We start from the raw sequence: 15,362 nt of genomic DNA, 5'->3' as shown, positions 1-15,362 counted from the left end.
TTGAGAACTAGTTTGGTGTGATGGGGGTATAATGCAATACAATCTCAGTGCTCTCGTATCAGTCAGATACAACTGCCACTGGTGTCAATATTCTGCCGTTCAAGATGATCGCGAATACCGCTATATAACAGTGAACTGCACCCAATGCATGCTTGCTGTGGTGTGGCTGTACTTGGCACTAGTTACCACGAACATGCATTATACGTTACACGTCGACCTGTTCAACATTATCTTTGTTGTCATTAGCACATTTAGGCAAGCTCGCGACTCTAACGATGTTCCCTTTGTACAATGCCGTTATATTTAGACAGCATGTAAGAACGTTCCCTGTCTGGAGGTTACAGCGACACTATGGCCTGCACTGTCCGTTGTACTTACTGGGGCGATCAGGTAGCATAGCTGTTAAGGTGTTCACTTCTTTCACTGTTTCCGGGTTCGATTCCCACATGACAAGAATGCGTGAAACCTTGTCAACAATAAGAGGCGTAGAAGGTAATATTGACACAATAAGGTAAAGTATTATCTTGAATGACAACACATATTCACATACAAGATTTGATTGATTTTAACATGTTGTCAGTCGGAGGTGTATTGTTGTGGATTGATCTGAACCAGCTTCTTACACACTGATTGTATGCGTACGGTAACAGGTGTGGTACACTCACATCAAATAGCGTGTGATGGCATGTGCCATATGTCTCCACACGCAGCCAGGAACAGTGAGTATACAGCGCTCATACAGTAATATGGTCTTCGATGTGTTTGATATGTTCACTATACTTGAACTATGTACACGTTTTTAACATGACCGGTTTATGTATGTGATTTTTCTTCAGCCAATGCATGCAAGTTTGTTTACTTTAAAGCAGGTATTGGTCTCCCTCCAGTATTGTCGATACGACACGCTGTGCTACTCCCCTCAGCCCCACTTGTGGTCGCGCTGTGGTCAGGTAAGCGGGACATTGATGCACGAGACGACTGACGTTTAGTCACTATATTACTTGGCGTTACTCGAGCTGGGAGATTTGGACGCATAACAAGAAGATATATAAAGGTCGATTATTATCGGTTGAAAGGAAATGCAATTACCATTAAAGCACTGCCCGTCACATTGCCCGTAACAGATACGTATCATTAGTTCTCAATAGCGGCTCAAGATCTCGTATTTCAAGCTCTGTTTTTCTGGACTGTTCCCGACTGACTGTGATACACCTGACATCCTTGATGTTACAGGCTTTAGGCCGAGCTTACACCTGTGATCAGGACATACTTGACTACTGTACACAGGTGGTTGACAGACTGCTGCAACCTCTCCTGGTCCAGTCAGGGGGGACCAAGGCGGCACGTGTGTCAGATATCTGTTTATTTACACTATATTGGGATAGCATCAGTATGGCAAGACACTATGTAATAACAAAATAGGCAATACGTACTCCTAAATACATTTATCACATAACATATATATCAACTAAGTAGTGCATTAAGGACAATGACAATGTCATAGGTCACAGCATACATATATAATCGGCAGCATTAAATTGCATAATAACTTAGTCACGTTAACTCATTATAACTCATTATAAACAAACAGCTTTACATTACATATTTACTGAACTTTAGTGATAGTATACCAAACGTATGTAGGTATGTTTGAAATAGGCACCTATGTATAATTATGTATACAAAATATGACATTTGCATCTTGGCATATCAGGATGAAACAAACTGCCACAAATGCATACCCTGTGGGAGACACTGTACAAGCAGTAGCCTGCATGATAAATACCATTCATTTTAGTATCGAACATTGTTGATCATGAATACACAATGCAGACAATATACACATTGTCTAAATAGCATTATGTCCATATTTGAAATATTCCTAATTATTACACATCGTATACTAATCATAGAGATACAGCTCACAATATGAATTTAGACTGAAAGAGTAATCAGCCATTGAAATGAAATCTATTTAGGGACAGGAGACAACGGACGGCAGTCAACATTCAACAACCATGTGAACTCTTAAATTATCTTATTAATGGAGATAGAGGATATCAAAGTTTCAACTCGATCCAGCACTTTAATATTGTCTTTAATTTCAAACTTCAAAAATCTCATATAACATAATTCCATAAATTCAGTGATTCAATGATTGAATAATATATCACACATTCCAAGAATAAGTCGTAATATAATGAACAGCACAGTTGCAGGATAAATGCAGGATAGTAACTTGTACCGTGGCTTTGACAGTGGCTTTGACAGTGGCTTTGACAGTGACTCAGACAGTGGCTTTGACAGTGGCTTTGACAGTGGCTTTGACAGTGACTCAGACAGTGGCTTTGACAGTGGCTTTGACAGTGGCTCAGACAGTGGCTTTGACAGTGGCTCAGACAGTGGCTTTGACAGTGGCTTTGACAGTGGTTTTGTCAGTGGCTCAGACAGTGGCTTTGACAGTGGCTTTGACAGTGGCTCGGACAGTGGCTTTGACAGTGGCTCAGACAGTGGCTTTGACAGTGGCTTTGACAGTGGCTTTGACAGTGGCTCAGACAGTGGCTTTGACAGTGGCTCAGACAGTGGCTTTGACAGTGGCTTTGACAGTGGCTCAGACAGTGGCTCAGACAGTGGCTTTGACAGTGGCTTTGACAGTGGCTCAGACAGTGGCTTTGACAGTGGCTTTGACAGTGGCTCGGACAGTGGCTCGGACAGTGGCTTTGACAGTGGCTTTGACAGTGGCTTTGACAGTGGCTCGGACAGTGGCTTTGACAGTGGCTCAGACAGTGGCTTTGACAGTGGCTTTGACAGTGGCTTTGACAGTGGCTTTGACAGTGGCTTTGACAGTGGCTTTGACAGTGGCTCGGACAGTGGCTTTGACAGTGGCTCGGACAGTGTCTCGGACAGTGGCTTTGACAGTCGCTTTGACAGTGGCTCGGACAGTGGCTTTGACAGTGGCTTTGACAGTGGCTTTGACAGTGGCTCAGACAGTGGCTTTGACAGTCGCTTTGACAGTGGCTTTGACAGTGGCTTTGACAGTGGCTTTGGCAGTGGCTTTGACAGTGGCTTTGACAGTGGCTCGGACAGTGGCTTTGACAGTGGCTTTGACAGTGGCTGGGACAGTGGCTTTGACAGTGGCTTTGACAGTGGCTTTGACAGTGGCTCGGACAGTGGCTTTGACAGTGGCTTTGACAGTGGCTTTGACAGTGGCTTTGACAGTGGCTCAGACAGTGGCTTTGACAGTAGCTTTGACAGTGGCTCAGACAGTGGCTTTGACAGTGGCTTTGACAGTAGCTTTGACAGTGGCTCAGACAGTGGTTTTGACAGTGGCTTTGACAGTGGCTCGGACATTTGCTTTGACAGTGGCTCGGACAGTGGCTCAGACAGTGGCTCAGACAGTGGCTTTGACAGTGGCTTTGACAGTGGCTTTGACAGTGGCTCGGACATTTGCTTTGACAGTGGCTTTGACAGTGGCTCGGAAAGTGGCTTTGACAGTGGCTTTGGCAGTGGCTTTGACAGTGGCTTTGACAGTGGCTCGGACAGTGGCTTTGACAGTGGCTTTGACAGTGGCTTTGACAGTGGCTCGGACAGTGGCTTTGACAGTGGCTTTGACAGTGGCTTTGACAGTGGCTTTGACAGTAGCTTTGACAGTGGCTCAGACAGTGGCTTTGACAGTGGCTTTGACAGTGGCTTTGACAGTGGCTCAGACAGTGGCTTTGACAGTAGCTTTGACAGTGGCTCAGACAGTGGCTTTGACAGTGGCTTTGACAGTAGCTTTGACAGTGGCTCAGACAGTGGCTTTGACAGTGGCTTTGACAGTGGCTTTGACATTTGCTTTGACAGTGGCTCGGACAGTGGCTCAGACAGTGGCTTTGACAGTGGCTTTGACAGTGGCTTTGACAGTGGCTCGGACATTTGCTTTGACAGTGGCTTTGACAGTGGCTCGGACAGTGGCTTTGACAGTGGCTTTGACAGTGGCTTTGACAGTGGCTTTGACAGTGGCTCGGACAGTGGCTTTGACAGTGGCTTTGACAGTGGCTTTGACAGTGGCTCAGACAGTGGCTTTGACAGTCGCTTTGACAGTGGCTTTGGCAGTGGCTTTGACAGTGGCTTTGACAGTGGCTCGGACAGTGGCTTTGACAGTGGCTTTGACAGTGGCTTTGACAGTGGCTGGGACAGTGGCTTTGACAGTGGCTTTGACAGTGGCTTTGACAGTGGCTCGGACAGTGGCTTTGACAGTGGCTTTGACAGTGGCTTTGACAGTGGCTTTGACAGTGGCTCGGACAGTGGCTTCGACAGGTTGAAAAACCGTATGTCCTCTATTCCCTTAACACAATCTTACACTCTCTTAGAAACACGTCTTACTTCTTTCATATCTTAAAAATCTCTGCTCTCTTTCTCACACTCATTCGTCGAAAGTATATCTGAAATTCTTGTGGGATACTTATCGGGGTTGATCAGGTCACGACCTCTAAGACTCCACACAAGACAATTAACTTTTAAGTCTTAGCTGCAACATTATACTATTACTGTCACCAACCCCTGGGAAAATAGCCTGAAACGGCCACTGGCAGCAAGGGCTGGCTGTTTCTCATGTTAACTATAATAAACACATGCACCCATGTACACATACAAACCCTAACAGTTCCAATTAAAAGGATTTTCAATGAACTACATGTACCTAAAATTCGGGTCTAACAAACCAGGCAGGAGACAAGAGACAAATGACGGCAGTCAACATTCAACAACCATATAGGGGACATCAGACAACGGACGGCAGTCAACATTCATCATCCATTTAGGGGACATCAGACAACGGACGGCAGTCAACATTCAACAACCATATAAGGGACATCAGACAACGGACGGCAGTCAACATTCAACAACCATATAGGGGACATCAGACAACGGACGGCAGTCAACATTCATCATCCATTTAGGGGACAAGAGACAACGGACGGCAGTCAACATTCAACAATCAGGTAGGAGACAAGAGACAACGGACGATGGTCAACATTCAACATACAGGTAGGAGACAAGAGACAACGGACGATGGTCAACATTCAACAACAACCACTTAGGGGACAAGAGACAACGTACGGCGGTCAACATTCAACATACAGGTAGGAGACAAGAGACAACGGACGATGGTCAACATTTAACAATCAGGTAGGAGACAAGAGACAACGTACGGCAGTCAACATTCAACAACAACCACTTAGGGGACAAGAGACAACGGGCGATGGTCAACATTCAACATACAGGTAGGAGACAAGAGACAACGGACGATGGTCAACATTCAACAACAACCACTTAGGGGACAAGAGACAACGTACGGCGGTCAACATTCAACATACAGGTAGGAGACAAGAGACAACGGACGATGGTCAACATTCAACAACAACCACTTAGGGGACAAGAGACAACGGACGGCGGTCAACATTCAACATACAGGTAGGAGACAAGAGACAACGGACGATGGTCAACATTCAACATACAGGTAGGAGACAAGAGACAACGGACGATGGTCAACATTTAACAATCAGGTAGGAGACAAGAGACAACGGACGATGGTCAACATTCAACATACAGGTAGGAGACAAGAGACAACGGACGATGGTCAACATTTAACAATCAGGTAGGAGACAAGAGCCAACGGACGATGGTCAACATTCAACAACAACCACTTAGGGGACAAGAGACAACGTACGGCGGTCAACATTCAACATACAGGTAGGAGACAAGAGACAACGGACGATGGTCAACATTCAACAACAACCACTTAGGGGACAAGAGACAACGGGCGATGGTCAACATTCAACATACAGGTAGGAGACAAGAGACAACGGACGATGGTCAACATTTAACAATCAGGTAGGAGACAAGAGACAACGGACGATGGTCAACATTCAACATACAGGTAGGAGACAAGAGACAACGGACGATGGTCAACATTTAACAATCAGGTAGGAGACAAGAGACAACGGACGATGGTCAACATTCAACATACAGGTAGGAGACAAGAGACAACGGGCGATGGTCAACATTTAACAATCAGGTAGGAGACAAGAGACAACGGACGATGGTCAACATTCAACATACAGGTAGGAGACAAGAGACAACGGACGATGGTCAACATTTAACAATCAGGTAGGAGACAAGAGACAACGGACGGCAGTCAACATTCAACAACAACCACTTAGGGGACAAGAGACAACGGACGATGGTCAACATTCAACAACAACCACTTAGGGGTTGACAGCTTGTTCGATCATCTTACTGCGTAAACAACAAACCACCTATCGAGACTGACAGGATGTATTTGGTTAAAGGCACCTCATGGATGATGGTGGTGTTATAGTTTGAGGGCAAAATGCGAAATCTAATGGAGAATGGGGGCCACAGTTGCGTCCCTTAGGTGCCTTAGAATCCTATGCCCATAGCTTAAATCCCTGATCGTTACCATACCCAAGATCGTTGATTTACATTAGGCGGTAAACGTCTTAAACCTGTATCACTGACATATTGATTGTAACTTAAATACTGTATGAGGCTGCGTTAGACAGTGACCTAGTGTCCAGACCCCAGAGACATCAGTTAACAACGGAGTCCAACTCAAGTCTAGAATGATTTGGCAAACCTATATTGCTCCAGCTCTAGGATTGTTTTTGGCTCCATTTTTATTTGATTTTTTTCTAGTTTATAGATATATATTTTTAAATAAGATACCTTTTTCTGGGACTAAATGTCGATGTGTGCCTGGCTGACTCCCGTATTCACATTCACATAAGGAATAGGAGACATTGTAATTGATTCGTTGCTATTCTCCCTTACATTCCAACACATAGTATGAACAGGCAGTAACCCCGCTCAGCCAAGTCACTGGTTCGAGGGGCAGCACGCCCTTCTCGGTCTGTTGGTTTGAGCTGGTCAACATTCAGTGGCGGGTTACTGCGCTTCCCTCCACAGCCTTATAGTATATCATAACCCTGTATACCGTAGTCTCAGTGCCCATAGATGTACATTTTCATAGTTTACATGCTTCATCTTGCGTCCTTTGAGTTAAGGCTCCATATAATATACAAATTACTATGCGATTTTGTCATGATAATCGTATCATTCAACTAACTATTCCACAAACAACGTCCCAGTGTGCCTTAGTATCACAGACCGGTTGAACGGCAACACGCCAGCAGAATAGAAGTGTTTCCCTGTGTGAACTAGTGCTGGACTAATTGCCAGGTTTATTGGTATTGTGAATCGACATGATATATGTTGAATAAGCTATTATTAATTTGACATAAACATAAATTATCTACTACATGTTTTAGTTTTAAGAGACAAGATGGGCGTGACATTACAGTGGATCTTGTATCCCTCGTGCAGTACACTATTTATTAATATTCTTCATTCCTTTATAATGACCGAGTGTTGTATTACGCCGCAGCCGACACTATTCTATATCTTTAACGGCGGCCAGTAAATAATTGAATCAAATATTAAAAATGGTTCAAGCGATAGCAACGTCTCACATTTTCGGGGCACCATGAAATGCAATGATATACTTTAGTATGGCACATAGTCTGGGCTCCCAATCCTCATTGAAGTCTCAACATTGAAGAAATGGGGACCTACACTCATACGTGCTTTCGTTTCATTTGTAGCCATAAATGATTTCGTTTTTGTGTTTTTCAATATTGTGTATGCCTTGTAGCAATATATCTCCTGCAGGAATTGTCCTGGCTCATAGACCAGGTATAACCATATATTCATGACTGGAGGCTAGATCATAATCAACGACAATCTCATTATACAGTTTCAGGTCTCCTGTGTTCGTGTGAGAGTGTGAGAGTGTGATTGCACAGACACACACACACACTCTCTGATTCAGGCTTTGTCATTGATGGAAATATAGCACGTTTGGAGCCATTGCACATCGCATCTGACTGACGGGGTAAGTGTGACTTGTTCTGCATGGTGTGTTCAGGTGTGAAACCTTGTGCTGTAGCAGGAAATATAGCCGAAAAGCCTTATATTGTGCTTGTTATCAGGAAACCTGAACACATGAATCGTGTGGGTTACTAAGGTACGTTTCACTCCGCTGTTCCAGGCCATACTACCCCACAGCGGATCCACACTTTGGCAGTGCGCACGAAGTCACACTTTACAACCTCTTTATAATGACACTAAGCATAAAGTGGAAGAGTTTGCATGACAATCAGTTTGACATTAACACGTTTATAACCAGATAAGTGAAACCGATAAACTGACATTCTAAGCCAAACGTTTAGTTGCATCTAAATTAAGTTTTGAGACATCGCTTACTCCCCAGTTAGCTTAGCTTTGTTTACGCGAAAGAAGAAGTCTTACAATTTCATGTTTTTCACAACACTCTTTTTCAGGCTACCCAACGTCAAGCAAAACATTTGAAATATATTTTTGAAACCATGAGGTCAAATTATGTTTCCAGTTTCAATTATTTATTGAAAAAACACAGCCCCCCGCAGCTCCCGCAACGCCGCACATTAGCTGGTATAATTAGAAGCCCCTCCTATTACGGTGGCCTGCATTAGGGTTAAAGTTGTTGGTACTAGAATCATTGCGTTGTGTTCTCCGATTCATGACTATCAACTAACCAATATGTCATGCCTACACGTGTGCCATCTCACTGTCTGAAAACACTATTATCCTGATAGTCAATGTGTGATTGTTCATAGATGTTTGTTTCACAGAAGGTTTGTCATTCAGGCCGCTCAATTCAAAATTAAGGCATGTCCAGATGCACGCTTTGTCCGTGTGTTGAGTTTGTTAGGGAATGAATGGCAGCCAGTATGGTGACACTGCCAATATACACAGGTCCGAGTTAAACTGTAGATCTGGAGCGCTGTTTCCTGTCAACTGAAGGTATGACAGAGTTCCAGAACAGCTTCTGGCTGATGGTGAATATGGAGTCCAGACGCAAGTGCTCCAGATCGGTTCATTCACATCAAGTGACTGAGTCGAAACGACGGTCACATTTCCCAGAAACCTAATGCGAGATAGTACATGCCTAAGGTGTTAGTCAGTTTCACTGTGTGGGAGATGATGAAGTATACCTTCTCATTATATTCAGATCTCACTTCCAACGGTGACTTGAAGCTTTGTCATACCTAGACACGAGCGTGTTCAACGACACTGTGTGTACACGTTGGAGAGCGTTGTCTGTGCTAAACATGTATAATACCAACCAGAGAGGGGCTAAATAGTCTTCCTGTGAATAGATTCAAACCAACACAGCATGGTTGTGAGAAAACAGCACCTGGCCCCGCACGCACACTATTGTATCGGGCACGTAGAGTCGTGATCCTTCAGACAATCATACTTACACGGCCCGTGTTTACTTATCTTGCCATTGCTGTCCGCTGATTATAAACTTCGTATGGCGTCATCCTTTTGTTTTCGGACAGACCTGTACCTGTCGATTACAACTTGGGCAAGTCCAAGACTAAAGAACAATTGACCGAGCGTTCTATACCCTAGATAAAACGTGTTTCAGTTCCTTCCCTCAGACTGAACTCGGCTCACGTCCCATCCATGTCATCAATGGCAGTGACAGATCCATCATGTCCCAGGGAGAAGAAGTCATGACAAAACTAAAACATATTGTTCTATCTTAACATAATGTACATAACATTGTATTGAAGTCTCTTCATATGTATCTAGATGTTGGAAGGGTTGAACAAAATTGTCCTCGTGAAAATCAGTTTATAAACGTAAAAATAAAAATGTGGGGGACGTGAGTATTGATAAGATTTCGTTTTTCGTTTTCGTCCGTGACAGTATAACTGTGAACGTAATTATACGAGTGGACAACATAGTACAGACGAAGATACAGTGGCGCTTGCACCTACACATGGGGCACGGACTATGCGGGAGTGATTACCCTGACGGCCCAGGGGGTAGTTGCTTCACTGAGTCTGGTATTCCGACTGGACATTTACCATGTGTACAGCCGCGAGTAGGATACGCCTGATTGCTGGACTTGACTTCTTTATTGTTGAGATGGTATCACCGTAGTCTAGCTCCCAGACCCTAGAGAAAAAAAGAAAAAAAAAGGAGTCTAACTCAAGTCTAGAATAATTTGGCAAGTTTAGATTACCTTACCTCTGAAATTAAGGATTGTTCTGGGCTCCATTTAGATTATGTATGTTTTACTTTGTAGATATATAAAAGTCAGTCTAGTATCACGGCTCGACACGTTTAAATGTTTACTGCTTTTGTATATATTTAAGCGTCTGAAGAGGTTTTGACTCATCCTTCGTCTTTGATCTGAGCTGATTCCTCCATCGACATATCGACGTATCGTTGTACTGTGTGTGCCGTCATATAGCTGCAATATTGCTGAGTGAGGCAATAAACAACAAACAATTTGATTGTGACACATATTTTTCATCTTAACATATATTCCTCGTTTGAATTATATTAAATGGAAACTCGTTAACGTCACATTAAGATACAAACTCAAGTTTATACTTTTTCATTTACAAAAACCTTAAAAACGCCTATTTATAAAGTAATCTGACAATAAAACGCTCTTTTTCGTCACACGTTCAAAACAAAGAAAAGAATAACACTCTTATGATAATCTCCAGCTGTATTTTCTAGCAGCCTTCTGGCGACCTATTTAGACCAGGAAGAAGGATGAATCTGTATACTAGTATTGATGAACAAGTCATAGGTGAAACCTGACTACCTTTGCCAATAACAATGTTTAGAGAATTACCTCAGGTTGTATTCCTAATAACGTACATGATTAAAAACATGTACTATTAGTGTCACTATTTAAATGAATAGCAGAAATTATAGCAAAAATATTTTTCACCTTGCTCTTATCCAGTTTTCGCCTACTTGGGTTCGCTATGTGTGCGCTCGGATTTACCTTTGTTTGAGTTTTCGTTCAGGTCATAATGGTGTCTTTTATGTTATTGATCTTCATGACCTGGCCCGTTTCAAGAATTAAAACACACCTGTGACGTCATTCTATTGTCTAAACGCTTCATTATTGTTCAGGAATGGAGTGTTGTTTGTCAGTTATTAATAATCTTGAACCAACATTTCAATTAATTTGCACTTGGAATTGACGGAACTATTTTCAAAATATTTTGACAAGTAAATAATTTAAGATTTTGTCGAAAAACATGTGTTGCCAGCGGGGTTCGAACCCGCATCGTTTAAATTGAAGACGTGTAATTGTCGACCTCAGCTACGGCGACAAATGAAAATATGATGAGAAATTAGCTATTAAATGTTTTGCATAATGTTTAAAAATTAAAAAATAATATGCATGTATATAATATATATATATCCTTGTTCGGGGCTCTATATACATGTGTATCCTATAATGCCCGTCAGCATGTATGTACAAGCGATTGAAAAAATACTAGTTTAGAAACCCACGAACTTATGAAGAGCCGTGTACCATGCATTGTAAATATCAGCTCGCGACGGAGCTTTGTGCACGTACAACAGCGGCAGAAAACGCATTCCTCGTGCATCACGCAAGGGCGAATCACACAGAATAAATACAGACTACTTTCAAATATTTTCCACAAGAGAACATTTTGTCAAAGTGTAAAAGTAGGGATCTGTTTTAAGTAGGGGAATATCCTCGTAACTCTCGATTCCTTAAAAATAATGCAGGGGCCCTGCTTCATTTTTTCTAAGGAAAGGGGAGTTACTCGGACATTCCCCTCTGCATAACAATACAGTTTTAATATGTCCCCCCAAAAGTGATATTTAACTGTAGGATATTCAGCTAACCAGGTATACATGCTCTCTAAGACAGCGCTTGCTGACTTGTTGTATAAGGAGAGGTGGAATGGTGTTTAACGTGTATATCTAAGAGTGAATATTATCCTACCCTATTTTTTTTATCCCGGGGATGAAATTCTCTAGTGTCAGGATGATTCTCCCCAGTGAATTTGAACCCATACCCGTGTGTTTAATCCTATCCTATACTATACTCTAGTGTAAAAATCCCCCCCCCCCCCCCCCCCCCCCCCCCCGACCGCTCCTTGTTCTAGCCCCTTTATGCCAAGCGCCAGGCAGGGTAACAAGAAGTACCATCTTTTAACGTCTTTTTGGTGTGGCGCGGCCAGGCAGACACGGATTCTGGTTCTCGTTGTATGATGATGTCACACTGACAGAATGTAGTGAATGACATGCTTAGTTTCTCAGTGTGTATCCGTTGGTAAGTACTTGGTTGTGTGGTAGTGTGCGGGGGTCCTGCCTTGACACAAGTCTTTATCTACCCAATGTGCGTCTGTTTCAGCTGATCTGCAAGTGACGTCATGGTGGGTGTGTGGCTGGTCCTCCTCATCCTCATCCTTATGTTCCTGGCGGGGTTAGGGACGCTGAGTCACGGGGTCACCGCCAGACATACACGCCGCGATATGTGTACCCTCATCCCACTCGCCACTGTCTGCATCGTGGGCATCATCCACATCTTCCACTACGTCGCCTTCCTCACACTGGCGTCAAATGACCCCGACATCGTACTATTGAAGACAAGGATACAGTTGGACTACACTTCCATAAACATAGTCATCCTTTCGTTCCTTTGGAGATTCTATGCAATGGCGAGCTTGAAAACGGTTCAGACAATGAAAGCGTTTGTGTATTTTGTATCAACGGCTGTTGGTATGGTCACGATCAGGCCGCTATTTCCCAACAGTCAGTTGTTGAGTTTGGCTCTGTCCCAACAAGACCATGGCATGTTTAAATACTCCTGTATAGCGTCATTCTTGTGTGGCCTGTCCATGGAATACTTCATGTTCTACCTGCCTGCGTTCATCACCATGTGCATACTATACCGCAGAAGTTCAGCCCTGAGTCCCAGTGAGGCCGGTGCACGGAATGGTAAGGCTGTGCTGAATTACCGGGCGTGTCTTTTGTTATAGGGCGGGTAGAGACCGAGGGATTCAGGGGAGGGTTGTCTTCGCTTGTGTCGGGGACATGCTTAAAAAGGATGTTTGAGAATGTACTGACAAAGATAATATAAATCGTTTTATCATTTTTTTGTCCTGCATTTTGTTGACAAGACAGGTAGTCCTTCAATTAAATTAAATTAATTAAAATCGATGAAGTGCATTGTGTAATCAATATATTATTGTCTAATATAGCTTTTATCATTCATGAAACCTGTTCACTTCTTTGCAATATTTATTCCTTCATTTCCAGAAGACCCGGTGATCTCTGTGGATGTGTTGAAGTTGGGCGGAACAGAAGACAGGTGTGTCAAATGTGAGACTATGTCGCCGTTCCTCGACATGGTGGCGGCGTTCATGGCGCTGATGCTCCTGCTGGTGCGACCGCTCTACGTCATGTTCTACTGCCTTGTTCACGGCATCACCTTGGACCTGGATAACGCATACTGTCTGTTCCCATTCTATGTCGCTCTGTGCTTTGTGAACGTCCAGTGTAAGAGATCACACGAGCCTCACAACAGCTTGCCTCTAGTCTGTTCCGGGGAAGAGGCCAGTGTACATGTCAAATAATATGTAAATGATTCTATGCCTGGGAACGTGTTGGTATGTGTCCCTACAGATATTTAAGGACAGAATGGTTGTGTTTAACCATGATGTAAAGTGACATGTGAATCTGTACAAATATATGCCTTGAAAAAAGTAAAACCCCGTCCGGGATGTTATAACTTCACCGGATGTCGTTTTTCTTTGATCACAGGTGAAACATTGTATGACGAACACGTTATTATTGTCTGAATATTACCCATGTAATTATGTAAACTGTTGCAGTTTTGATTAACCGTTTTGCCTCTTACAATCGATAATTTTAGCCACATTATGCCCTTTCAGAACTGTGGTCTCGAATTTCCACAGAATGTGTACCTTATTGGTGAAAACACTCCCAGTCACTCTACACTGCGTCTTCATTGAAAGCAATGAAGGTATCTTTGTGACCATTTTGTTGCCGTCTGACTTGTCCAGCACGTTTCCTCTTGCCCTGACCCTAATGTCGTAAATGGCAGCTGTGGCAGCTGTGGCCATTCTTGGTGGAACACTGCACGTAATTCCGGAAAGTTCTCCACTTGTGGTTAACCTTGCCGGGCGCTGTCGTTGAAATGCCCTACACAAGTTAAAACGGGTTCTATAACGGGGTGTGTGCAGGCTAAGGGTTAGAGAATTATGCTGTGGTAATTCAACCACAGAACTTCGGAATGTGCATGGCCGTCCGTGAAAACTGGTCGATGTTAAGGTGTTGTTGTCCACATTTGGGTAAAACTTGATCAAAAATGTCGCTCAGGGAGCTTTCGCCTTTGAGGATGCATTGTACAGTGACTACGTTCGCAATGGTTGGAAATAACATCCCTAGTCCAGTACCTGTTGTACTAAAGACCCGAGATCTGTTCTCAGGTGGATGCAGGAAAAAGCTACTACTTTCATGGACGAATGAATGCGTCAGCATGCCATCTTATATGCTCTTTGCAGTGAGGCAAGGGATTATTTCTGTTGGTTTTTTTTCTCGCTGAATACCCTGCAGCCCTCACGGCATTGTCAGAGTCCAAACCCGGTACAATGTACTACCTACAAATCCTCCACCTCGTTGCACATGTGTCCTTAATAGCTAATGGGTTGGTTAAGTGGTTGGTGCCTAATGCTTTCTCACGTGTATATATGGGAGTCTTCCATCCATGCAATAAATTAAATAAAGGTCAATTCAATATTGCATGTAATCTACTATGTTGGGTTTATTACAGTGCTACCTCTTATCCTATGCTGCCTGTAAATAATTGTGAGGTCTGAAATAAAATATTTTCATACAAATTTTGTCCACATTGATCAACCTTACCAGAACGCAGAATACAACATTGGCTTTGAGGCCTATAATTTGACTGCAGAATAGAACATGGGTATTGTTACCTGTGGTGATATGACAAAGATGTCTCCGTTCATTAACTATATTTAATAGATGTACACAAGAATGTGGCGGGTGCCATGTGCTTGCACTCAGCAACATGCTAGTGAGAGTTATCTCCCTTATATTGTCTGGCTGAGGCCCAAGTAAGGATGGGGCCCATTTAGGGTTTAGCTAATGCCACTTCTCCTTTTCTTAAGCACGATAGCAAGCTGAGAGTTGTCTAACATTAAAAAGCTAGTAATATAAGAATAACTGTTGATTTTATACTATACATAACAAATAACAATGTCCTTTCCACTTTTGGAGTAAAAATACATTTCATCCTCAGTGTCTTTTACTAAATAAACAAACACAATGTAAATTTAAATCTACAGAACTGTTAATTACTAACATGACTGTTAAGTTTTCAACAAATCAAGTCTGTCAGGTTTAATTGAAACCCTTCT

At 43.0% G+C, this 15,362-nt stretch overlaps 2 protein-coding genes across 2 annotated transcripts; both read left to right on the top strand.

The window, feature by feature from the left end:
* The first annotated feature begins 358 nt into the window (after positions 1–358).
* LOC124116174 lies at positions 359–14,813 on the top strand. The gene is made up of 5 exons (XM_046477430.2): positions 359–511; positions 867–950; positions 7,817–7,954; positions 12,311–12,897; positions 13,219–14,813. Exons 4-5 carry the CDS (start codon positions 12,330–12,332, stop codon positions 13,533–13,535), a joined length of 885 nt encoding a protein of 294 aa, XP_046333386.1. The 5' UTR covers positions 359–511; positions 867–950; positions 7,817–7,954; positions 12,311–12,329; the 3' UTR covers positions 13,536–14,813.
* Positions 2,225–5,671, top strand: LOC125378276 (serine-aspartate repeat-containing protein F-like). Its single transcript, XM_048393734.1, has one exon. The coding sequence runs from the start codon at positions 2,225–2,227 to the stop codon at positions 4,379–4,381; it is 2,157 nt and encodes a 718-aa protein (XP_048249691.1). The 3' UTR covers positions 4,382–5,671.
* Positions 14,814–15,362: the final 549 nt, after the last annotated feature.

This window comes from Haliotis rufescens, unplaced genomic scaffold, assembly GCF_023055435.1.
Source record: "Haliotis rufescens isolate VD_foot unplaced genomic scaffold, xgHalRufe1.0.p SCAF_12, whole genome shotgun sequence".
In the NCBI taxonomy this organism is placed as follows: domain Eukaryota; kingdom Metazoa; phylum Mollusca; class Gastropoda; order Lepetellida; family Haliotidae; genus Haliotis; species Haliotis rufescens.
Note: the sequence above shows the minus strand (reverse complement) of the source record. Positions and strands in the feature narration are given on the sequence as shown.

Excerpts from the sequence above, each read along its gene's own strand:
- LOC125378276 (XM_048393734.1), top strand. The coding sequence starts at position 2,225 with ATGCAGGATAGTAACTTGTACCGTGGCTTTGACAGTGGCTTTGACAGT.
- LOC124116174 (XM_046477430.2), top strand. The coding sequence starts at position 12,330 with ATGGTGGGTGTGTGGCTGGTCCTCCTCATCCTCATCCTTATGTTCCTG. Across the intron at positions 12,898-13,218 it reads TGAGGCCGGTGCACGGAATG|AAGACCCGGTGATCTCTGTG; the intron begins GTAAGGCTGTGC and ends CTTCATTTCCAG.